Here is a 24,699-nt window from a genome sequence, read left to right on the forward strand (position 1 = left end):
AATGTGAGCATCTTGAATTTTGGCACTTGTAGATATGTGTTTAGGATGGATAGGTCTAAGATAGGTCTCCAATCTTTGTCTTTCCTCGGTACCAGGAATAGTCTGGAATAAAACCCTTGACCTTGTTCTTTTGCAGGTACCTCTTGAATTGCTTTCATGTCCATGAGAGCTGAAACTTGTTTTTGTGCCTCTGCCCTTTGCTTTTGTGGCAGGTTTGGCATGCCTCTCATTTTTGGAAGGGTGTGAAAGTGGAACTTGTAGCCTCTGTCTATAATGTCCAGAATCCATTTGTCTTTTGTAACAATATGCCAATTTTTTGAGAATAATGCCAGTTTTCCGCCCAAAGGTGCTGCCATTAAAACTTTGCTTGGCAGGTGTAGGGGGAAGTCATTGTGTCTGTTTTCTAAAAGACTGTGATCTATCTTCTCCACCTCTTGGGGTTGGTGCTTGCCACAGTCTGGCTCTGAAAGATCCTTGAGGTTGCCCTCTGCCCCTTGGGTGCCTATATCTGCCCCTTTGAGGTCTGTCCGTGGCTGGAAAGGACCAATTTTTTGAAGGCCAGTTTCTGCTGAAACGTGGAGGCTGTACTTGCAGAAAATCTTTCACTGTTTGCATTGATTTTGCTTTTTCCTCCATTTTCTTTAGCACCTCCTCAGCTTTAACACCTAACAATACATCTTTTTGAAGAGGTGTATCCAATAATTTAGCTTTTACATGATCTGGTAAGGTTTGCTCTTTGAGCCAAGAATGCCTACGTATAACAGACCCCGTAACAGCAGCTCTACATGAGGCCTCTAAAGCATCAAAACCACACTGCAAGGTATGTTAACCCACTTGCTCTGCACCATGCAACAAATCCTGCAACTCTTAAATCTGGTTGTGTCATCTTGCTTTTCAGCTGAGATATCAAAAACTGTTGATACTTTAACACAGGAGTGTCCAACCCGCGGCCCGCATGCGGCCCTCAGAGCTCTTCCATGCGGCCCGCGACCCTTAAATTTAAATTTAATTTTAATTTAACTTTTTTTCCGTGTGTTTACACGTTCGCATACTTTTGCTGTTCTCATGCGCGCCAACTTCCGCTTTTTTCACGTTTTTTCATACCAGCGTCGTTCCGCTGGTATGCGCATGCGCGAAAACACCATTCGGTCATTTTTATAGTTCTGGTAAAGCTGAAGGAAGGAGCGAGATCGTGGAGAGAGGATTTATTTTATTTCACTGACTACAGTTACACTACATTGCATAGCAAAAGGTAAGGTAAGTAATTTTTAATAAGATCTTTTTAACTTGTTTGGAATACGTCTAGTCACAAGGAAATAAAAAAAGAAAGGAAGGAAGGCGTTTAACTCATTCAGTGATGGGAGGAATAACCACTGAGAAATTTTCCAAGTTCCATTCCAGAGTAGTTTATAATATGCATACAGGTGTATTAGCCAACCAAATAAAAAAAGGTATTTGTGATATTAGCTGACGACCTGAAAATTCCCACAAGGTGGACATTTGGGAGGCTGAGTGCTAATCAGGGTGAGCAAGAACTGAAAGCAAAAGGTAAACATTAACACTCCTTTCAGAGTACTTCTACAGGTGGACAGGAAGATAGTAGAGAGGAACAGGGGTGAAAGGAGTATGATATCACTGATTGTCAGCAGCCTGAAAGTAGCTGAACAGTGTACATGGGGTAACAAAATAAGACTCAGACAGTGACTATATTGGTAGACATATTAAGGGACAGACTAAGAAAATTAATATTGTGCCTGTAGGCAGCAGTGGTCAGAGATGTTAGAAGTGTCACATGAACAGAGAACCAATGCACAGACTGCTGCTAAAATAGATCTGCCCTACAGAAGAAGATTGTTGGAGATGGGACTCCATCACCGACTCTAGTGCTGGACATGTACATTTCATGATTCTCTTGTCTTGGTCTCTCGTAATGTATACAAAGCTTTGAAAAACTGGCAGATTTACTATCTTCAAATTTTTACACACTTAATTTCCAAGTATTTATTTAATGTTATAGAAGTATACCACATGTTCATGCTGGGTTTAATTTAAATCTTTTGGCATAATCTGACAAGCATGGTTGTGCACAGGTCTGTCAGCCGTACTTTAAGAATCAAAAAGAGACGCTCCTCAGAGATGTGGAATCTACCCCCCCCCCCCCCCGAGCCACACAAGAGTACTATCAAGCATGATGCCTTTTAGAAATATCTAAATCTGTCACTACTTATTACTTTATTTAATTAATACTTATTAAGTATGACACCAAAGTTTAATTTCATGACCGTAACATCATTATTAGGGCTATGTAAACACTATGCAATTTAGCCCAGGAAACATGAGCTGAAACTTTTAAAAGTTCAACTGTACCTCCCACAGTCAAATGGCTCAAGTTTACTGGGGAACCATGTGCTGAATTAAAGCATTAAAGTAGATGTTCTGAGATTTTGTCATTAACATCCTCCCCTTGGGCTTGTCTTAGATCTGGTGTACTGGACTAAATTCTGAAATTAGACAAAAATCACTCATTATTAACCTTTGAAAGTTAATATTTGAAGCATCAATCACACTGGTGTAACATCTAACTACCATAGCACATGCCCCCCCCCCCCACCTTTCATTGCCTTCTTTCCACTTCAAACCTTGTGGCAGTTAAATTACTGAGCTTTGCTTTGTGTCTTTCTTGTTAGGTCACCATATCCATAGTCACTGTGCACAGTCGCATAGAGAACTTGGGTGTAGTGGTTCTTGTTAGCTGTCCAGGAGGATAGAGCACATTTGTTAGAACGCATCCCCCCCGGCCAACACAGCACTGGATCATGCAGAGACTGGCCAGACCACAGAGCAAGACAAGCACTGTATACCGTGTAGGGATGCTAGTGATCAGGAAGACCTAAACTGGCAGTATCAACCCCCCCAAGCATCACTGCAGTACAGGAGAGACTGTCACTTGTATGTACCTCAGGCAGTGAATCAGTTTAATGTCATCCATCTTGTACTCTGAGCTACCAACAATAGAAAGAAAATAAAACAGACAGTCATGTTCCATTCTGTATTTGTTTTTTGGAGCATGTGTGTGTGTGTGTGTGTGTGTGTGTGTGTGTGTGTGTGTGTGTGTGTGTGTGTGTCTGTCTGTCTGTCTGCAAGAGTGTTGGGGTAGGTTTCCCTAAGTATCATAATATAATCTATGATACCGGATATGGTTCAATTTACAGGAGTCTGTGAAAGGGTAGATATTGTGACATAATTATTAAAACTACACTTGCACATTTCCTTTTTATTATTTTATTTCACAGACTGACATTGATTGCTTGGCTACTCACCTGTGTCAGTCTTGATTATTTACACTAGCGGTTGGATTTACCTCAGTGATGCTTTGAAGGGGTCTGAGTTTCGTTGGCAGTGAGAAAATCCCATGGGGGAGTATAAAGGTCGTTTATTATTGTTATTATTATGGAAAACTGAAGCATTCCACTGTTCAAAGAGTGATAGTCTGAACTGGGTGGCTGCCTGCATATGACTATTTGACCTTGGAGAGCTAACCACACCCCAGGATCTTTCTTCCTTTTTTTTTGTAATTAATGTGCGTGTTACATATGAAGTGACAGCAGATGAGAAGATATTTACAGTAAATCGCTCTTGTAGTTGCAGGAAGATGACAAGGCATTTTTTGTTTTCTTTACTTGAAGTTATAGATGACACTACCAGCACTGTTTTTGATGTAACATGCAAGTTGTATGCATATATAAGTATGTCGCTGGGCAGGGGAGTATAGATGCGTATCAGAGGGATGTCTGCTGCTGCTGTTTATAAAATAATTTCCTTTACATTGCTGCATTGTAAGACATGTTCCAGGCTTAGTGAATGCAAGGATGCAGGCTGCTTTAGAACATCATTAGAATGAGATATTGAATTTTAGGGCAAATATTATGCATTTATTAATTTATTTATTGTTCAAATTCACCTACAATACAGCCACAGTACTCCTGTTAAACCTGGGTTGTGTTTTTTTTTTTTTTTTGCTCTTCAGTTAATGTGAGACCTTTTTTTTTTTTTTTTTTGTTTGGTCCTCACTTGCCGTTTGCCCCCAGACCATTTCTGTTGACTCAATGCGGCCCTTGCAACTGAAAAGGTTGGACACCCCTGCTTTAACATATGGAACTGAGGTGTACACCTTTTTCCCCCACCTTTCTAAAGCTCTGGAATCTCTCTCTGAAGGTAATGGATTTTTAGCAATAGAGGCCTTAATTCCCTTGGGACCCTGTGAAATTGTTTCTGGGTCAGCAGTATGGCTTTTATATAGGAACTGGTGAGAATCAGGAACCCGGTAATACCTGTCTGGTTTAACAGGAGCTGGAGGCAAAGAATCAGGATTAAGGCTGGCTTCTGTGTACACATCATCCAATATATCTAAAACAGGAGGGACAGCCAGAGGCCTATGCTGGGGGAGCAGAAGAAATTCCCTGAGCCTTTTCTTGGAATCAGAGTAATCTTGGCCTTCCCAGTGAAAGTGTTCCCTCAATGTATGCAGGGTTTCCCCAAAAGAGAAGTCCTCGGGGGGGGGGACCGAGGGAATAGACTCCTCTGCATCAGTCTTCGAATGGAGAATAGGCATAATTCTGGTCCTCAGATAGTTCTGAGGTAATAGAAGCTTGATCTGAGGAAGGGTAGTCTTCCTCTAATCTGGGCCTTTTGTCAGAGGGGGGCTGAGAACCCCTGATAAGAGTAATCAAATCCTCAGCCATTTTAAGCATCTGTTTTTTAGGTATGGTGCCTTGAGAGAGGGTCTGAGGAACCTGTTTTTTGGTTTTCATGGCTGCTTTAGATTTAGTGAAGGCTTTAATAGAGGGGGAGGAAGGCCTGAAGACCCCTTGAGAAATGGCAGGCCTGTCTAAATTCTGAGTTTCCCCGCCAAGAGTAGCGTCGGGATTTGTAGTAGGAATGGGGGCCAAGGAGCCTGCGACCTCGGGTACTGAAGACACTGGTAATGCATTGTCATCGGTACTCGGGGGCTGCGTAAGCACCTTGCTGAGTACCGGAGAACCGGTAGTTGGCCTTAGCGTGGTTTCAGTAGGTGGTGCGGACCTCATATGTCGGTCCTTATCTTTGCGTTTTTTGCTCAAAACTGGAGTCGGAGTATCCGACGACATAATATAATTAATTTTTTTGCCAAAAAAGTGAAGGGCGAACTCCGCCCGACGCTTAATAGTGTGCTTATTGAATCTAGCACAAAAACGGCAGGCTGAGATGTCATGGTCTGGGCCTAAGCAAGGCATACAGAAAGAGTGGAAATCCTTATGCGGTATTTGCTTCCTACATGAAATGCAATTATTAACTTTGTCTGATATCGGTCTGAGGCAAGAAAAGTTTCCCCAACGGGGTACTTAGCTTTCAAGAAGACTTCGGCTGAAATACTTTCGTAAATCTCAGGAGCTGGCTGATCGGCACTTGCGAACTGCTTCTGCTACGGGCACCGTGCGGCAAGAAAGACTGAAGAAAATGGTGTCGGCTGCCTCTTTTATACCCCTGCCGCACTGACGTCAGGGAAGAAGCGACGACAACCGACGCCGGACCTAGACTTTGGAATTCGGCCGACCGAGGACCCACCTGACGGCAGGATAACCCATCTGTTATGACTGCAGCTGTATGCACTATGAACATCCAGGACTGCAGCAGTGAAGGACACTAACATCTACATTTATGGTAGGTACACAACTGTACTATGTTCATCGTGTTTCACTGCTGCAGTCATTACACTTGGGTTGAATCCCAAAGCTGAGTCAGGGTGGCTGGTTCTATAGAAGATTTGGTGTGGCTATGAGGCCCTGCAGCACTGCAGTGGCAAAGCCAGCTCTGGATCTAGAGTAAAGAGGCAAGTGGTAATGCTTGGTAAAGGTGTGTGCACTGAACTCCCAAGTTGCAGCTTCCAAAAATGTCTTTGGTAGGTACTCCTCTAAGGTAGGCAATAGAAGTAGCAGTTGCCCTGGTAGAATGTGGTCTAATGTTTGATGGTACAGGTTTCCCATGCTGTATGTAGCAGAACCGGATACAGTGTCCTATCCACTTTGAAATGATCTGCTTTGAAATAGCCTTTCCCTGTGATCCTGCAGCATATGATACAAACAATTGTTCAGTTTTTCTGATAGCTTTTGTTTTGTCCAAGTAGAAGTGTAATTGCCTGTGTATGTCCAAGGAATGGAGAAGTCTCTCCCCTTTATTCTGGGGATTTGGATAAAATGTTGGCAAGTGAATTTAAGAGCCACACTGGATACCACCTTAGGCATAAAGGAAGGGTTTGTTCTTAAGGAAACCCTGTCTTGGAAAATGATGAATGGCTCCACTGCCATTAGTGCCTGTAGTTCTGAGACTCTTCGTGCTGAGGTTATTGCCAGAAGCAGAGCAGTTTTCCAGGATATATATTTTAATTCTGCTGAACTGGCTGGCTCAAAAGGAGGTAAAGTGAGTTTTTCCACGACAAAATTGAGGTCCCAAGTAGGTGTTGGTGCTCTCCGGGGCGGTCTTATGTTTTTAGCCCCTCTGAGGTACTGCTTTAGCAATGGATGAGAGAAAATAGGAGCATCTGTGTTGTAATGAGCCAAGATGGCAGAAGCATAGATCTTAATTGATGAGAAGGATAGTCCTTTGTCCAGCATCTCAGTTAAGTATTGTAGTATCTGAGGAATGTTCGGGACAAGAGGGTCAAGGCTTTGAGCCTGGTTCCAGGCACATAATCTCTTCCATTTTTCTGAATAAGATTTCCTGGTGCTAGGCCTCCTGGCCTCCAAAATGACATCCATAACAGCTTTAGAGAGAAGTGTTTGTCTGTTTGGCTAATGAATCTGCCATGCAGCTAGGTTTAAGGTTTTGAGCTGACTGTGCAGGATCGGATTGTTTTGTTGAGTTAGAAGGTGTGGAATTTGTGGCAAAATCCAAGGTGGGCCTTGAGCTAAGTTCTTTAAGATTGGGTATCAATGTTGGAGCAATCAGAATCATGCGTGGTTTTCCTTGTCTGGCTTTTAGGAGAACCTTCGAAAGGAGAGGCAGACGAGGGAAGCCATAAATGTGTAGGCTTTTCCAGCTGAACTTAAGAGCATCCACTTTCCACATGCTTGTGTGTGATAAGTCCTTGTGCAGAATTTTTGTATTTGGCAGTTCAGTGGGGAGGCAAAAAGATCTATGTCCAGGCACCCCCATTTTTGCATTATCATGCTGAAAACTTGTGGATTTAATTTCCACTCGTGAGGATCCATGAGGTTTCTGCTTAGGTCGTCTGCCAGAGTATTTTTCTTTCCTTGCAGGAATTGTTCTTGCATTTGAACTTGATAAGTTAGAGCTGTGTTCCACAAGGTCATGGCTTGTCTGCATAGTGGGTAAGAATGAGTGCCCCCTTGCTTGTTTATGTACCACATTACTGTGGTGTTGTCTGTCTTTAATAGTAATTGTCCTGGATGCAGAAGGTCCTTGAAAGCTGTTAGGGCATTTTGTACAGCCAACATCTCTTTTTGATTGATGTGAAGATGCATTTGGTCTGTGGTCCATTTGCCCTGAATACATTTTCCTGCCATGTGTGTTCCCTAGGCGTAATCCAAAGCATCTGTTGTTAAAGTCTGCCTGGCTGTGGGTAGAGTGAAAGTCTGACCCTTGTTGAGGTGACATGCCTGTGCCCACCATCGAAACTCCTGTTGTAGGCAGGGAATTAGTGGTATTACCATTTCCAAGCTGTGAGAGTGTTGAGTCCAAACACTTTTTAGGTACCATTGTAATTTCCTCATATGCAGTCTGGCATATGGAATTAGTAGTATGCAGGATGCCATGAATCCCAAGGCCTGCAGAATTTTTCTTGCAGGGAGTTGGGACTTTGTTGCCATCAATTGAAAATACAGAGTCAGTTGTCCTTGTTTGTCTGGTGTGAGATAAGCCATCTGGGCCGTTGTATTTAAGCTGGCACCCAGGAATATTATCTCTTGTGAGGGCACTAGTTTTGATTGCTTTTCGTTTACTGTGTACCCTAGGCAACTTAACTTTTTTACAAATGCCAGATGCTTTAGAAGAATGTCCTTGCTCTCTGCTTGAATCAGACAGTCATCCAGGTATGGATATATTTGAATTCCTTTTTGTCTGCAAAATGCAATTACTGGTGCCAGGCACTTTGTGAAGACCCTTGGTGCAGTAGATAAGCCAAAGGGCAGTGCAGATAATTGGTAGTGCATTGAACCAGCTATGAATCTGAGGTATCTTCTGCAATTTTGTCTGATAGGGACATGCAGGTATGCCTCTTTGAGGTCCAAAGTAACAAGCCAAGCTTTCTTGCCAAACATGGGAAGGAGCTGCTGTAGTGTCAACATTTTGAATTTTGGAACATCCAGGTAAGTATTTAGAGTGGAAAGGTCTAGTATCGGTCTCCAGGCTTTGTCCTTTCTGGGGACCAGGAAGAGTACTGAGTAAAATCCCTGTCCTTGTTCCTGCTGTGGTACTTTTTGAATAGCTCTCATGTCCATGAGGGCTGTAATTTGTTTTTGTGCCTCTGCCCACTGATTTTGTGTCAGGTCTGGCATTCCTTTTAGCCTTGGTAAAGTGTGAAAGTGGAACCTGTAACCTTGAGACACAATATTCAGCACCCATTTGTCCTGGGTGATTGTTTGCCAGTTATGTGAAAAAAGTGCTAGTTTCCCCCTAAGGGAGCTGCCAACAGGGAAGAGTTTGGCATTGGAAGGGGAAAGTCATTGGGATTGTTTCCTGTAAGGTTGTGACTTGTCCTCACCTCCTTTTGGGGTTGAAGCACCCCACTGTCGTGGTCGGTAAGATCCTTGGGGCTGAGATCTACCTCTTGGGCATCTGTATCTGCCTCTGTGTGGCCTGTCTGACACTGGAAAGGACCAATTTTTTGTAGGCCAATTTCTGCTAAATCTTGCTGGCTGTACCTGTAAGAAATCCTTCACTGTTTGCATAGATTTTGCCTTATCCTCCATTTTCTTTAATACCTCCTCTGCTTTAACACCAAATAAAATATCTTGCTGTAAAGGAGCATCCAATAATTTCGCCTTAACATGATCTGGTAAGGTTTGTTCCTTTAACCAAGCATGCCTTCTAATCATAGATCCTGTAACTGCTGCTCTACAAGAAGCTTCTAATGAATCAAAACCACATTGCAAAGTATGCTTTCCCACTTGTTCAGCTGCATGCAATAAATAAATCCTGCATTTCCTTATAACCAGGTTGTTCTACACTTGTACTCATTTTCTGTTTTAACTGAGACAGTAAATATGGTTGATATTTAAGCATGTGAAACTGGCAATTTAAAGCCCTCACTGCTAAAGTTGCAGAGGTGTAAACTTTCTTCCCCCAGCTGCCTAATGCTCTAGAATCCCTGTCTGAAGGAACTGGATTTTTAGCCGTGGAAGCCTTTACCCCTTTGGGACCCTGGGAAATAGTTTCTGGGTCAGCAACAGGGTTTTTATAAATAAATTTGTGAGAGTCAGGGACTCTGTAGTACCTGTCTGGCTTGACTGGAGCAGGGGGTAAAGAATCAGGATTTAAACTGGATTCGGAGAACACATCATCCACAATGTCCAACACTGGTGGAATAGCAAGGGGCCTGTGCTGAGGCAGTAAAAGAAAGTCTCTGAGCCTTTTCTTGGCTTCTGAGTAATCCTGGCCCTCCCAATGGAAATGCTCCCTCATGGTATGTAAAGTTTCCCCAAAAGAGTAATCCTCAGGAGAAGAGGCTGAAGGAATTGATTCTTCAGCATCAGAGTCTTCATAGGGGGTAAAGTGTATCCCTGGTCTAAAGAGGAATCAGAATATATAGAAACCTGGTCAGAGGAATCATAGTCTGTTATCCTGCCTAGGCCTTTTATCAGGAGGGGGATGGGAACACCTGATCAGAGTAATCAAGTCTTCGGCCATTTTGAGCATCTGTTTTTTAGGCATGGAGGCCTGTCCAGGTGAATGCTGTACTTGTTTCTTTGTCTTTAATGTAGTTTTAGACTTGGCTGTAGTTGCAATGGTAAGTTGTGAAGGTCTGAAAACACCCTCAGAAGCCGATGCCTGCTCAGCGGCTCCAAACCCATCTGAACGGTCAGTCTCCGTAGGTCCAACATCTTGAGTATCCAGAGGCCTAGGCACCTCCACGTGGGAGTCCGTCACGGCCTGTGGCTCTGAGGTAGCGGGTGTCAGGGGCTGCAAAAGCGCCTCACTGAAAACCGGCGACTGGCCTAGAAGAGACTTTGTCGTCAGTTTCGGGCCTCGGATGCCTATCCTTAGCCTTATCTTTGCGTTTTTTGTGAATCCCGGTCGTCGGCTGTTCCGCCGGTATGGTATAATTAAACCTTCAGCCAAAGTAATGGCGAGCAAAATCAAACAGACATTTAATAGTGTGTTTGTTAAATTTAGCATAAAACCGACTAGTGACGTCGTGATCTGGGCCTAGGCATGGAATACAGTAAGAATGAAAATCCTTATGAGGTATTTGCTTCCCACAAGAAATACAATTAACTTTTACTGGCATTGGTCAGAGGCAAGAAAAAGTTTCCCCAACGGGGTACTTAGCTTTACTGAAGACTTCGGTTCCGAAAATCGAATTTGATATCTCAGGAGTTGGCCGACTGGCACTTGCGAACTGCTTTTGCATCAGGCACCACGCGGCAAGAAAGACTGAAGAAAATGGCATCGGCTGCTTCTTATATACCCCTGATGCACTGACGTCAGGGAGGAGGCGACAGCAACCAATCACGGAACAGGACTTTGGAACTCTGGCCGACTGCGGGACCGCCTGACGGCAGGATAACCCAAATGTAATGACTGCAGCCGTGAAACACGAAGAACATCGGAGTCCTACAACTTGAAAAGATGTTGAGGGACCAGAAGGCATATTGGACTCCGAATAGGTCTCAGTATAGGCCTGTGCCATCACTTCAGTCGCAGAAGAGGACTGCGAAAGCTCCTAACCTTCTTCAGAGAACACGTCTAGAAGAACTAGTAGATGGTGTGTGGGCGTAGTCTCTTTCCACCTAGGAATCTCTATTTCATCTCAACCAACAGACGAGAAACTGGTGACTCACTAAGATGTCTAGCTAGAATATTGTCCCTACACCCAATGGTTCTGCTATTAAACAGAGCACAACAAATGACAGCTGAAATGTCATGTTCCAGCCCCAAGCAAGTCAAACACACTCACACATGCACACACACACGCACACACACACGCACACACACAGGAAATCTCAGTGTGGGATCTGTTTGCCAAAGCAGAGAATTAATTTTCTTTGACATCAGTCAAACAATGCATAAAGGTTTCCCCAGTGGTGTACTCTGCTTTCTGCAGTCTTCTTTCTCTGGTGCGGACTGACAGACGCACTGACTGGCACTCTGCTTCCAGCTCCAATGGCAAGAAAGAATGACAGTCATGGCGCCGGTCAACTTGCCTCATAGCCAAGTGATGTGACACCAGATAGGATTGCCCGCTGGCTCCAGGAGGAGGTAAACTATTCTCTGGCAGTTAAACTGGCCAAGGGCTTTCATGGCCAGAAATCCCACAACTTAGGACTGCAACAGTGAAACATGAACATCTTCTAAATTGGTTTTGTCAGGTGTAGTTTCACTGTTAGACCAGGGGGATGAATTAAGCACCACCATATTATTTGCACCCCCTCAGGCTATGAATGCCATGGGGCATCTCCTGACTCCTCAAGCTTAGAACAAGATGTTTGAGGGTGACTGCCACATAACTCCTATACAAAGGCATCCAGGTAAGACAGATGAATACTGCTAGCTTTTTATAGTTTAGGTGTATCTGTATGATGTTCCTCTTGGTTTCAGTAGTTGTGGGCCTTAAAATTCTTTACAGGTGTCTCCTGAGGTAATGTTGTGGTTGACGCCTAAGCAAAACAAGCACCATGTTTGCTTTTAATCCTCATTTACAGACTTATTCTGTTTGGCCAGCATTCACAGCCATCAGTATGGGAATGTCTAATCCACAGCAGACAAAAAAAAAATTATGCTGCAAGAATGAAGTCACTATTACAACCTTTGCAATTTAATTTTATTAATTGCTCTACAAGAAAGAAAAAGAAAATCCCTTAAGGTTACATAGCTTATACTCTTCCACTTGTGGCCTAGTGAAATGGGCTAAACGAACCTATGCATCACACCACACAGCAAGAAAGATGACTAACTATACATTTACCTTTACATCAAGATGTGGAGATGGCCAAGAGGGTGAGAAAAGTTCAGTTGTGTACACTTACCATAAATGTAGATGTTCGAGTGTATTCACTGTTGCAGTCATTACATTTGGTAATCTTCTGGCAGGTTGCCCTCAGTCGGCCTGAATTCCAAAGTCTTGGGTCCTGCTTCGGTTGCTGTCTTCTCTTCCATGACGTCAGGTCGTCAGGGGTAAAAAAACAAGCAGCAGATGCAATTTTCTTTAGTTTTTCTTACCCCCGATGTAAGGTGCCCCCAAAAAGGTAGCAATATTATATATATTTATATATCTACATGCATCAATATAAACTTCATCTACAAGCAAATAAACCACATAGGTTGTAGAAGATAGAGAAGGAAAGGGAAACTGTAGAATGACAGGGGGATGGAGGGAGGGTAACCTGGACTGCAACAGTGAGTACACTAACATCTACATTTATGGTTAGTGTGCATAACTGTACTATGTTCTTCGTGTTTCACTGTTGCAGTCATTACATTCGGGTAGAATCCCAAAGCTATGGTTGGGAGGCTGGAGCTAAACAGCATTAGGTGAGGCTATAAGGCCCTGCAGCACTGCAGTGGCAAAGCTTGCCCTGGACTTGGAGTAGAGAGGCAAATGGTAATGCTTTGTAAAGGTGTGAACAGAACTCCAAGTAGCAGCCTCTAGAATGTGCTTGGTTGGTACTCCTCTGAGAAAGGCTGCTTAAGTAGCTGCAGCTCTGGTGGAGTGAGACCTAATGCCCTTGGGCACAGGTTTGCCATGGTGTAAGTAGCAGAAACGGATGCAATGGCTTATCCACTTTGAAATTGTCTGCTTTGAAATGGCCTTTCCTTCTGATTCTGCAGCATGTGACACTAGTAATTGCTCAGTTTTTCTTAGAGCTTTAGTCCTGGTCATGTAGAATCTTAGCTGTCTGTGTACGTCCAAGGAATGCAGAATTCTCTCTCCTTTGTTCTGTGGATTTGGATAAAAAGTTGGCAGATGAATTGTTTGGTTAAAAGCCACACTGGAAACGACCTTAGGCATAAAAGTAGGATTTGTCCTCAGACACCCTGTCTGGGTAAAATATGATAAAAGGCTCTACAGCCACAAGGGCCTGTAGCTCTGAAACTCTTCTTGCTGAAGTAATTGCTAGTAGCAGAGCTGTCTTCCATGATAAGAACTTTATATCAGCGGTAGCAGCTGATTCAAATGGAGGCAGGGTGAGCTTTTCCAACACATAATTGAGGTCCCATGCAGGTAATGGTGATCTTCTAGGAGGCCTTAAATTTTTGGCTGCTCCAAGATACTGCTTCAGTGAAGGATGAGAAAAGATTGGTGGCTCTGTACTGTAATGAGCTGAAATGGCAGAGGCATGGATTTTGACTGATGAGAAAGATAGGCCTTTGTCAAGCATCTCAGTTAAGTATTGTAATATCTGAGGAATATGTGGTTCTGCTGTATCAGTTCCTTGTGCTTGATTCCAAGCACAGAATCGCTTCCATTTGTCAGCATAAGATTTTCTAGTACTAGGCCTTCTGGCTTCCAAAATGACACTCATCACAGCTTTACTGAGAGGTGTCATTTGTATGATTACAGGATTAGCCATGCTGCCAGGTTCAGAATCTGTAGTTGATTGTGCAGGATCTGATTGTTTTGCTGGGACAGTAGTTGTGGTTTTTGAGGCAAGGTCCAAACTGGGTATTGAGACAAGTTCCTTAGGATTGGGTACCAGTATTGGCGGGGCCAGTCCAGGGCAATTAATAATATCTTTGGCTTCTCTTGTCTGACTTTTAGGACCACCTTGGGTAGAAGAGGCAGAGGAGGAAAGGCATAAACTGATAGGTTTTTCCAACTGAATGATAGGGCATCCACTTTCCATGATTGTCTGTGGTAAGTCCTTGTGCAGAATCTTTTTAGTTGATAATTTTGAGGAGAGGCAAATAGATCTATGTCTAGGCTCCCCCATTTCTCTGTTAGCATGCTGAAGACTTGTGGATTTAGTTGCCACTCGTGAGGATCCATAAGGTTTCTGTTTAAATCGTATGCCAAAGTGTTTTGTTTTCCTGGCAGCAATTGAGCTTGAAGATGTATTTGGTAGGTCAAAGCTGTGTCCCACAGTGCCATGGCTAATCTGCATAGGGGGTATGAGTGTGTGCCCCCTTGCTTGTTTATATACCACATGACTGTGGTGTTGTCCGTCTTCATCAGTAGTTGTCCTGGATGAAGTAAGTCCTTGAAGGCTGTTGGGGCATTTTGAACAGCTAGCATCTCTTTCTGGTTGATATGTAGATGCATTTGATTTGGTGCCCATATGCCCTGAATGTATCTTCCTACCATGTGGACCCCCCAGGCATAATCTGATACGTCTGTTGTTAAGGTTTGGCTGGCAGGGGGTAGAGTGAAGGGCCGTCCCATGTTTTGGTGACAGGCCTTTGCCCACCATAGAAACTCTTGTTGTAGGCACAGAATGAGAGGAATCATTGTTTCCAGACTGTGTGAATGTTGACTCCATAAACATTTTAGGTACCAGTGAAGTTTCCTCATATGCAGTCTTGCATATGGAATTAGTAGGATGCAGGATGCCATGAAGCCCAGAGCCTGCAGAATTTGTCTTGCAGAAGACTGGGTTTTTGTTGCCATCAGTTTGAGGTAAGTAGTCAGTTGCCTTAGTTTGTCTGGCATGAGGTAAGCCATCTGGGCAGTTGTATTCAAGCTTGCACCCAGGAATGTTATCTTTTGAGTGGGTACCGGTTGGGATTTCTTTTCGTTTATTGTGTACCCTAGGCATGTTAGAAGCCTTTTCACAAACACCAGATGTCGTAGAAGAGTGTCATTGTTCTCTGCTTGAATGAGACAGTCCAAGAAAGGATATATCTGAATACTTTTTTTGTCTGCAAAATGCAATTACTGGTGCCAGGCACTTTGTGAAGACCATGGGCGCAGTAGATGAGCCAAAGGGCAGTGCAGAGAATTGGTAATGCATTAAGCCAGCCTTCTGAGGTATCTTCTGCACGACTGTCTTATTGGGACATGCAGGTATGCCTCTTTTAGGTCTAATGTCAACAGCCAAGCATTCTTGCCCAGCATGGGCAGATGTTGCTGCAAAGTGAGCATTTTGAATTTTGGAATGCCCAGGTATGTGTTCAAAATCGAGAAATCCAGTATTGGCCGCCAGGACTTGCTCTTTCTGGGTACCAAGAACAGCCTTGAGTAAAAACCTTGTCCTTTTTCCTGTTCTGGTACTGTCTGAATGGCCCCCATATCCATGACGGATGTAACCTGTTTCTGTGCCTCTGCCCACTGATTTTTTTGACCGATATGGCCAACCATTTGTCATTGGCAGAGTGTGGAAATGGAATCTGTATCCCTGTGATACGATGTTTAGTACCCACTTGTCCTGGTTTATTAACTGCCAGTTCTGAGCAAAAAGTGCTAATTTTCCCCCTATGGGTGCTAACAAAAGATAAGTGCTTGGTGTAGGCAGAGGGAAGCCATTGGAATTGCTTTCTGTAGGTTTGCACTTTATCTCCTCCAGATTTGGAGGTGGATGCGCATCAGTGCTTTGACCTGTATGAGTCTTCAGCCTGGTACCTGGAACCCTTAGGGCATCTGGATTTGCCCCTTTTAGCTCCATCTGACACAGGAAAGGACCAATTTTTTGCAGGCCAGTGTCTACTGAATCTAGGTGGCTGCACTTGTCAGAAATCTTTCACAGTTTGCATAGACTTAGCTTTGTCTTCCATTTTCTTTAAAACCCCTTCTGCCTTAATACCAAACAGAGAATTATGCTGTAAAGGTGCATCTAGCAATTTAGCTTTAACATGATCAGACAAATTTTGTTCCTTTAACCAGGCATGCCTCCTAATCACAGATCCAGTAACTGCGGCCCTGCAGGAGGCCTCTAAAGAATGAAAACCACATTGCAAAGTATGCTTTTTAACTTGTTCAGCTGCATGCAATAATTCCTGCAATTCTTTATATTTCTGCATATTCTGAAATCATCATTTTCTGTTTCAGCAATCCCATAACATGTTGGTGGTACTTAAGCATATGAAATTGACAATTTAAGGCCCCGATTGCCAAGGTTGCATATGTATAAACATTTTTTCCCCATCTGTCCAGTGCCCTAGAATCTCTGTCAGAGGGGGTAGGGTTTTTTGCTGTTGAGGCCTTAACTCACTTTGGACCCTGTGAAATAGTTTCAGGATACGCAGCAGGGTTTCTAAATAAAATTTATGTGAGTCGGGGACTCTGTAATATCTGTCAGGCTTACTGGGAGACGGAGGTAAGGAGTCAGGGGGTCAAGCTTGACTCCGAAAACACATCATCCACAATGTCTAAAACAGGGGCAATGGCTAAAGGCTTGTGCTGAGGGAGAAGAAGGAAATCCCTGAGCCTCTTTTTTGATTCTCAGAAGTCTGGACTCTTCCAGTGAAAATGCTCCCTCAAAGTATGCAAGGTTTCTCCAAATGAATAATCCTCAGAAGGAGATGCAGATTGAAGAGACTCCTCAGCATCAGTATCCTCACAGGGAGGTATAGATAATTCCTGATCAGAAAAGGAATCGGAAGAAATAGAAACCTGATCTGAAGATTCATAATCAGTGTCTTGCCTAGGCCTCTTATCTGGAGGGGGATGGGTACCCCTGATCAAGGTAATAAGGTCTTCAGCTATTTTGATCTGTTTTTTTAGGCACAGAGGCCTGTGCACATGGCTCATGTGTTAGTTTTTTAGGTTTAGAAGTTGTTGTCTTTGGTTTTGCAGCTGTCATTGGTTTGATGTACAAATGTTGAGTTCAGAATACACCCTCAGAAGCCGGTGCCTGCTCCGCAACTCCGGACCCATCAGAGGGAGATACATCTGACGGTCCAATACCTTGAGTATCTAGCGGCATGCCAGACTCCACATGGGTGTCAGTAGAGGCCTGCGACTCGAAGGTAGCGGGTATCAAGGGCTGCGAAGGACCTGAGTACCGGCGAACCGGCGACTGGCTTAGGAGAAGCTTCATCGTCAGTTTTGGATCTCGACTGCCTTTCTCTGTCCTTTTCTTTGCGTTTTTTATGAACTCCGGTAGTCTGATTGCTATCAGATGACATTTCTGGGTAGTTAAATCTGTTTCCAAAATACTTTGATGCAAAAATATACAGACGCTTAATAGTGCGTTGGTTAAATCTAGCACAAAACTGACAGCCAGGCACGTTGTGATCAGGGCCTAGGCAAGGAATACAGTATAAATGGAAATCTTTATGAGGTATTTGCTTCCCACAAGTAATGCAATTATTAACTTTTTCTGACATCGGTAAAAAGCACGAAAAAATTTCCCCAACAGGGTACTTAGCTTTAGTGAAGACTTCGGTTCTGAAACTCAAACTCGAATATTTCAGTAGTCGGCCGACCGGCACTTGCGAAATGCTTCTGCTTTGGGCACCGCGCGGCAAAAAAGACTAAAGAAAATGGCGTTGGCTGCATGTTTTATACCCCTGACATCATGGAAGAGAAGACAGCAACCGACGCAGGACCCAAGACTTTGGAATTCAGGCCGATTGAGGGCAACCTGCCAGCAGATTACCAGATGTAACGACTGCAACAGTGAAATACGAAGAACATCACAAGGTCAGTGGGGGGGGTGGGGTCAAACTCTGACCGAACTGCCTGTGGCAGACATCTGTAAAGTTACGAATGCAGCAGTGACTTGCATGAAAAACACTGGAAGAAACAAAACAGCATTAGCCTTACTGTAATGCTTTTTATCCTTAACAAGGTCCCAAGGAACTCAGACATGGGACCTGGATAAACCTAAAGAAAAAGATACAAGACTACTGCTTAAAATGCTGAGGTGACATGAAGTCAAAGTAAATGGTAGATGGGATGAAACCCTCCATGTGTATGATTTACTATTATAATCTTTTCTGAAGAACATACGTTATAAAACAGAACTTCAATGGCATACTCCCACTTATGCAGCAACAAAACAATTTACAAGACCTCTGGAAAACAAACTAGAGCAGTGCAATTGGTGAAAAAAAGTCTCACTTTTGTTACTCATCTTTCAAGACATACTGGAGGTTTGTCGATGAAATGCACCAAGTACTAATGAATACAACTTTGAGATAATTTGTGCCTACAAGGGAGACTGCTTGGATTTGAGAAAGCATCTGAAATAAACAAACTCAAAAACTCTAGATGGATTACCGACAAGTTAAGGGTTGCACATAAAAAGCAGTTTTACAAATGTAAAAATAGCAATGCTGGCAAAGAAATCGCAGTTCTAGTGATTGCAAAACACTAACACAAGCTAAAGCAAACAAATGTAAGCATCTTAAAATATTTTAAAAGCAGCTGGAAGCAACACAAACACTAATGCATTACTTACATCATCAGTGTCTTTGACTCGAAGTATCTGTTCCCTTAAGTCTTGTAGGTCATTGAACGTTGACTGTGCAGTTATAGAATACACTAATGCAAACCCCTGTCCATTTTTCATATAGAGATCTCTCATAGCTGTGAATTGTTCCTGTAGATAAATAAATAAAATAAATAAACAAGATAAAAAGTTATGAAAATGTAATCATCTAACTGCTAGTGATTCTGCTTCAAGTGCAAGTTTAGTTTACTTTCAAGGAATGAAATGAAACGTGATTTGTGAAGATGAACGTCACAAAAATTAAATATTTTTTACATTTAACCAGCAACATTGACTGTCTAACTTAATTAACAGTGGCAATCACCATAAGAAACTTGCCTGCTGCTTCTAGACTCTTAGATGAACAGACAGCGGTGAGAAGCTAATGAACTTTGTTCTTTATTCTTAATGTATACTGAAGCCCTAGTCGATTGAGCTCAATCTGTGACAGTGAACACACTACAAAGGCAGTGGACGGGTACATGAAGGAGACCATTTACATCCCTAATGGTAATACTTCCAGCCAATACTAGCAACTCTTAGCACTAAGATGGTAGCAATGATGTGGACTAAGACCCAAGTAAACTTCTGATCATCTGCCAGTTCAGGCTTGTTATAGACCCGACTGAATTGAAATGTGTAACTGGTTTACTATCATATCATCGCACTGACATTGTGCGAGTGTTCAGATTTCCAAACATAAATATCAGAAATCACAAGAACAAACAAACTAAATGTAGAATGCAGCATTTCGGTAAAGTCGACATCTCAGAAATGTCGACTTTACTGAAAATACTACACTTCCGGTCAACAATAAAGTACAGTTTTGTACCTACCATAAATGTAGATGTTCGAAGATCCACATTGCTGCAGTCCTTACATATGGGTAGTCCGCTGTCCTCGATCGGCCCGAATACCAAAGTATTAGGCTGACGTCGGTCAAGGCGCTTAAAACTGACATCAGGACGTCAGGGTACAAAAGCGCATGACCGACTACATATCTTCAGTCTTTTCTTGCCCCAGATGTCAGAAGGCCCTAAAAAGAAAGGCCAAAGCCAAAATACAGCAAAAAACAACCAACCACCCCTGCCCTAACCATATTTACAATATTTACAACCCAAACCACACAACCACCTCTAACTACAGAGGGGAAGGAGGGAGGGTAAATTGGACTGCAGCAATGTGGATCTTCGAACATCTACATTTATGGTAGGTACAAAACTGTACTATGTTCTTCATCTCACATTGCTGCAGTCCTTACATATGGGTAGAATCCCAAAGCAGAGGTAAGGGAGGATGGCAAAACTATAAAGCATTAGGAGCTGCCAAAATGCCCTGTAAAATTGCAGAGGCAAATCCAGCCCTAGATTTAGAGTAAAGTGGAAGGTGGTAATGCTTAGAGAAAGTATGCACTGAACTCCAAGTAGCTGCCTCCAAAATATCTTTAGTAGCCACCCCCTTAAAAAAGCTGTAGAAGTGGCAGTAGCCCTAGTGGAATGAGGCCTAATCCCAGCTGGAATCTCCTTACCATGATGGGAATAACAGAAAGCAATACAAAACCAATCCACTTAGAAATAGTTTGTTTTGAAACAGGTTTGCCCTGAGAACCCAAAGCAAAAGAAACAAACAACTGCTGAGACTGCCTGAACCCTTTAGTTCTGCTCAAATAATATCGCAACTGTCTGTGTATATCCAAAGTGTGCAAAATCTTCTCCCCTTTATTTTGGGGGTTTGCATAAAAGTAGGCAAATGAATAGTTTGGTTTAAAGCCACACTAGAAACCACTTTAGGCATAAAGGAAGGGTTAGTACAAAGACACCCTATCCTTGTGGAAAATTAAGAAAGGCTCAATCGCCATAAGGGCCTGTAATTCAGAAACCCTTCTCGCAGAGGTAATGCCCAACAAAAAAGCAGTCTTCCATGATAAATATTTCAACTCGGCAGTCGCTGCAGGCTCAAAAGGTTGTAGAGTGAGTTTCTCCAACACAAAATTGAGATCCCAAGCAGGAGTAGGAGCTCACATTGGGGTCTTATATTCTTTGCCCCTCTAAGGAATTGCTTAAACAAAGGATGAGAAAATAATGGTGGGTCACAGTCATAGTGAGCAGAAATTGCTGCAGCATGAACCTTTATAGAGGAGAAGTACAAACCCTTGTCCAATAACTCAGTAAGGTATTGAAGGGCAACACTTAAATTAGGTTTAGAAACATCAAAGTCCTTTGCTGTACTCCAAATTAAAAATCTCCTCCATTTATCTGCGTAAACTTTCCTTATACTAGGCCTTCTGGCCTCCAAAATAACATTCAAAACCTGTTGTGGAAGCTGAGACCCTCCAGAGTTTAAAACAGAATATGCCAGGCTGTCAGATGTAGAGAGTGAAGTTTGACATTGAGTAAATGACTGTTCTCCTGAGACAGCAGGTGTGGAATCGAAGGTAAAGGCCATGGAGGCTCCCGTACCAGACTTCTCAGTAATGGGTACCAGTGCTGTCGAGGCCAATCCGGAGCTATTAAAATCATGGTTGGCTTGTCCTGTCTGACCTTCAGGAGTACCTTTGGGAGGAGAGGCAGAGGTGGAAAGGCATACACGTGAAGATTGCTCCAATTGAATGAGAGAGCATCCACTTTCCAAGCTGTGGGATGAAACCTTTTTGTGCAAAACCTTGGCAGCTGGTAATTTAGTGGAGAAGCGAACAGATCTATGTCTGGAGTTCCCCATAACACTGTCAACTTTTGAAATACATGAGGATCCAATTTCCACTCGTGGGGATCCATAATTTGTCTGCTCAACACATCCGCTAAGGAGTTCTGTGCTCCTGGCAGAAACCTTGCCTGAAGATTTAGCTGTAGACTGAGAGCAGTTTCCCACAGAATCATTGCTTGTCTGCATAGAGGATATGAATGTGTCCCCCCTTGCTTGTTGATGTACCACATGACAGTTGTGTTGTCTGTTTGAATCAACACCTGCCCTGGAAGAAGTAAATCCTTGAAAGCTATCAATGCAAATTGGACTGCTAACATCTCCTTCAAGTTGATATGTAAATGTTGAAGTCTGGCAGGCCACGTGTCTTGTACCCATTTTCCATTTAGATGAGCTCCCCAAGCTTTGTCTGAGGCATCTGTCGTTAGAATCTGACTCGCCTCTGGTTGGGTCACAGAGAGTCCCTTGTTTAGGTGACATTCCTGAGCCCACCACAAAAATTCCTTTTGAATGCAAGGTATTATCTGAATGACGGTGTCCATATCTTGGCAGTGTTGCGTCCATACATTTTTGAGATACTATTGTAGCTTCCTCATATGCAGTTTGGCATTGGGAAGTACCAGAATACAAGATGCCATGAACCCCAAGGCTTGAAGGACTGTCCTTGCAGTCAGCCTGGACTGACGAGACAATTGGTGGAAGTAAAGAGAAAGATTCTTTTGTTTGTCCGTGTCAAAAAGGCCATCTGGGATGCTGTATTCAGTCTCACACCCAGAAAGCACATGTCCTGAGAGGGTACTAGACTGGACTTTATTTCGTTCACAGAATACCCTAGGCATCTTAACACTGCCATCACATACTGTAAATGATGAAGAAGTTCGTCCTTTCCTGGAGCCAGAATCAGGCAGTCGTCCAAATAAGGATAGATTTGTATTCCTCTTAGCCTGAAGAAAGCTACCACTGGAGCCAGAACCTTTGTGAACACTCTGGGCGCAGTAGATAAGCCAAAGGGCAATGCAGAGAACTGATAATGAAAAGTCCCAGCCCGAAAACGCAGATACTTCCTGCAACAGGGCCTGATAGGAACATGAAGGTAAGCCTCCTTGAGATCCAGAGTCACCATTCCAGTGATCTTTGCCCAGCAGAGGTAAAAGCTGTTGTAACGTCAACATTTTGAACTTGGGAATGTCCAGATATGTGTTGAGGATAGATAAATCCAAAATTGGTCTCCACGTGTTCCCTTTCTTTGGTACTAGAAACAGGCGAGAGTAAAATCCTAGGCCCACTTCTGGCAGAGGGACCGGTTGTATAGCTCCTATTTGAAGTAGTAGAGAAATCTGTTTGTGAGCCTCTAGTCTTTGCTGAGGAGGAACGTCTGGCATGCCTTTGAAAGGAGGTAAGGTATGGAAATAAAACTTGTAACCTTGGTGTATGATATCCAATACCCACTTGTCTTGGGTAATAAAAATCCAATTTTCCTTGAAGAGTGCCAATCGTCCTCCCAAAGGTGCTGCCAGGCAAGAAGGATCTGGCAGCTGAAAAAGTAGGTCATTGGGCCTGTTTACGAAAGGACTGGCCCCTGCCCTCACTCGAAGACTGTGCAGGTGAACTCCATGTTCTAGGTCTGAAGGAACTTTGAGCTCTGCCCCTACCACGTCTAGATCTACCCCTAGACTGAGAATCAGAGGAAGGATACGTCCACCCCTTAGCAGGCCAATTTCGACTAAACTTTGGAGGCTGAACTTGCAAAAAATCTTTAACAGTCTGCATAGACTTAGCCTTGTCTTCCAATTTCTTCAAGACCGACTCCACAGGTGGACCAAACACTTCAGACTGCAAAGGAGCATCCAAAATCCTTGTCTTAACATGGTCAGATAAATTCTGATCCTTAAGCCAGGCGTGCCTGCGAAGAACTGAACCAGTGGCAGCCACCCTAGAAGAGGCCTGCAAAGCATCAAAACTACACTGTAAAGAATGCTTACCCACCTGTTCAGAGACATGCACCAAATCTTGTAATTCTTTACAGTCAATGCCTTCTGCCAGAGCATCCACCTTAGATTTCAATTGTGAAAGAAGAAAATTTTGATATTTCAACATATGAAACTGGCAATTCAAAGCCCTCATAGCTAAGGTAGAAGATGTATAGACCTTCTTACCCCATCTATCCAAAGCTCTGGCCTCTTTATCTAGAGGGACCGGATTCTTTACAACAGAGGCCTTGACACCCTTAGGTCCCTGACTCACAGTTTCTGGGTCCGCCCTAGGACTCTTATAGAGATATTTATGAGCCTCAGGCACCCTGTAATACCTATCCGGTTTAACAGGCGCAGGAGGCAGAGAATCAGGATTAAGTGAAGCCTCTGAAAATACATCTTGCACAACATCCAGAACAGGGGGTATAGCTAAGGGCCTATGTTGAGGTAAAAACAAAAACTCTCTAAGCCTTTTCCGTGAATCAGAGAAGTCCTGACCTTCCCACTTAAAATGTTCCCTCATAGAATGAAGAGTCTCTGAAAAAGAAAAATCCTCTGGAGGAGAAGCAGAAGGAGTGGAATCTTCTGCATCAGAATCAGAATAAGGAGTGTACTCCTGCAAGTCTTCAGCCGAAGACTCTGAAACATCCGAAGCCTGTTCAAAACTTTCCAACTCTGGCTCCACCCTAGGCCTCTTATCAGGAGGGGGCAAAGAACCTCTAATCAGAGTAATCAAATCTTCTGCCATTTGGAGTTCTGTGCTCCTGGCAGAAACCTTGCCTGAAGATTTAGCTGTAGACTGAGAGCAGTTTCCCACAGAATCATTGCTTGTCTGCATAGAGGATATGAATGTGTCCCCCCTTGCTTGTTGATGTACCACATGACAGTTGTGTTGTCTGTTTGAATCAACACCTGCCCTGGAAGAAGTAAATCCTTGAAAGCTATCAATGCAAATTGGACTGCTAACATCTCCTTCAAGTTGATATGTAAATGTTGAAGTCTGGCAGGCCACGTGTCTTGTACCCATTTTCCATTTAGATGAGCTCCCCAAGCTTTGTCTGAGGCATCTGTCGTTAGAATCTGACTCGCCTCTGGTTGGGTCACAGAGAGTCCCTTGTTTAGGTGACATTCCTGAGCCCACCACAAAAATTCCTTTTGAATGCAAGGTATTATCTGAATGACAGTGTCCATATCTTGGCAGTGTTGCGACCATACATAAAGACTGAGGATATGATGTCGGTCATGCGCTTTTGTACCCTGACGTCCTGATGTCAGTTTTAAGCGCCTTGACCGACGTCAGCCTAATACTTTGGTATTCGGGCCGACCGAGGACAGCGGACTACCCATATGTAAGGACTGCAGCAATGTGAGATGAAGAACATCAAAATGCTTTTGCAAGGGTGCAAGCCCCCCTGCACCCACCACACCCACTGGTACTTAAA

At 43.4% G+C, this 24,699-nt stretch overlaps 1 protein-coding gene across 3 annotated transcripts in view; it reads right to left on the reverse strand.

The window, feature by feature from the left end:
- RAP1B (RAP1B, member of RAS oncogene family) overlaps positions 1 to 24,699 on the reverse strand; it is a 1,113,130-nt gene that overhangs the window by 463,794 nt on the left and 624,637 nt on the right. For all 3 annotated transcript variants that reach the window (XM_044088033.1, XM_044088031.1, XM_044088032.1), the window contains one exon: positions 18,555 to 18,695. In XM_044088033.1, the coding sequence (XP_043943968.1) occupies positions 18,555 to 18,695 (141 nt within the window). The remainder of the gene's footprint in view (positions 1 to 18,554; positions 18,696 to 24,699) is intronic.

Source organism: Protopterus annectens, chromosome 11.part0 (genome assembly GCF_019279795.1).
Source record: "Protopterus annectens isolate FY-2018-M chromosome 11.part0, PAN1.0, whole genome shotgun sequence".
NCBI lineage: Eukaryota > Metazoa > Chordata > Ceratodontiformes > Protopteridae > Protopterus > Protopterus annectens.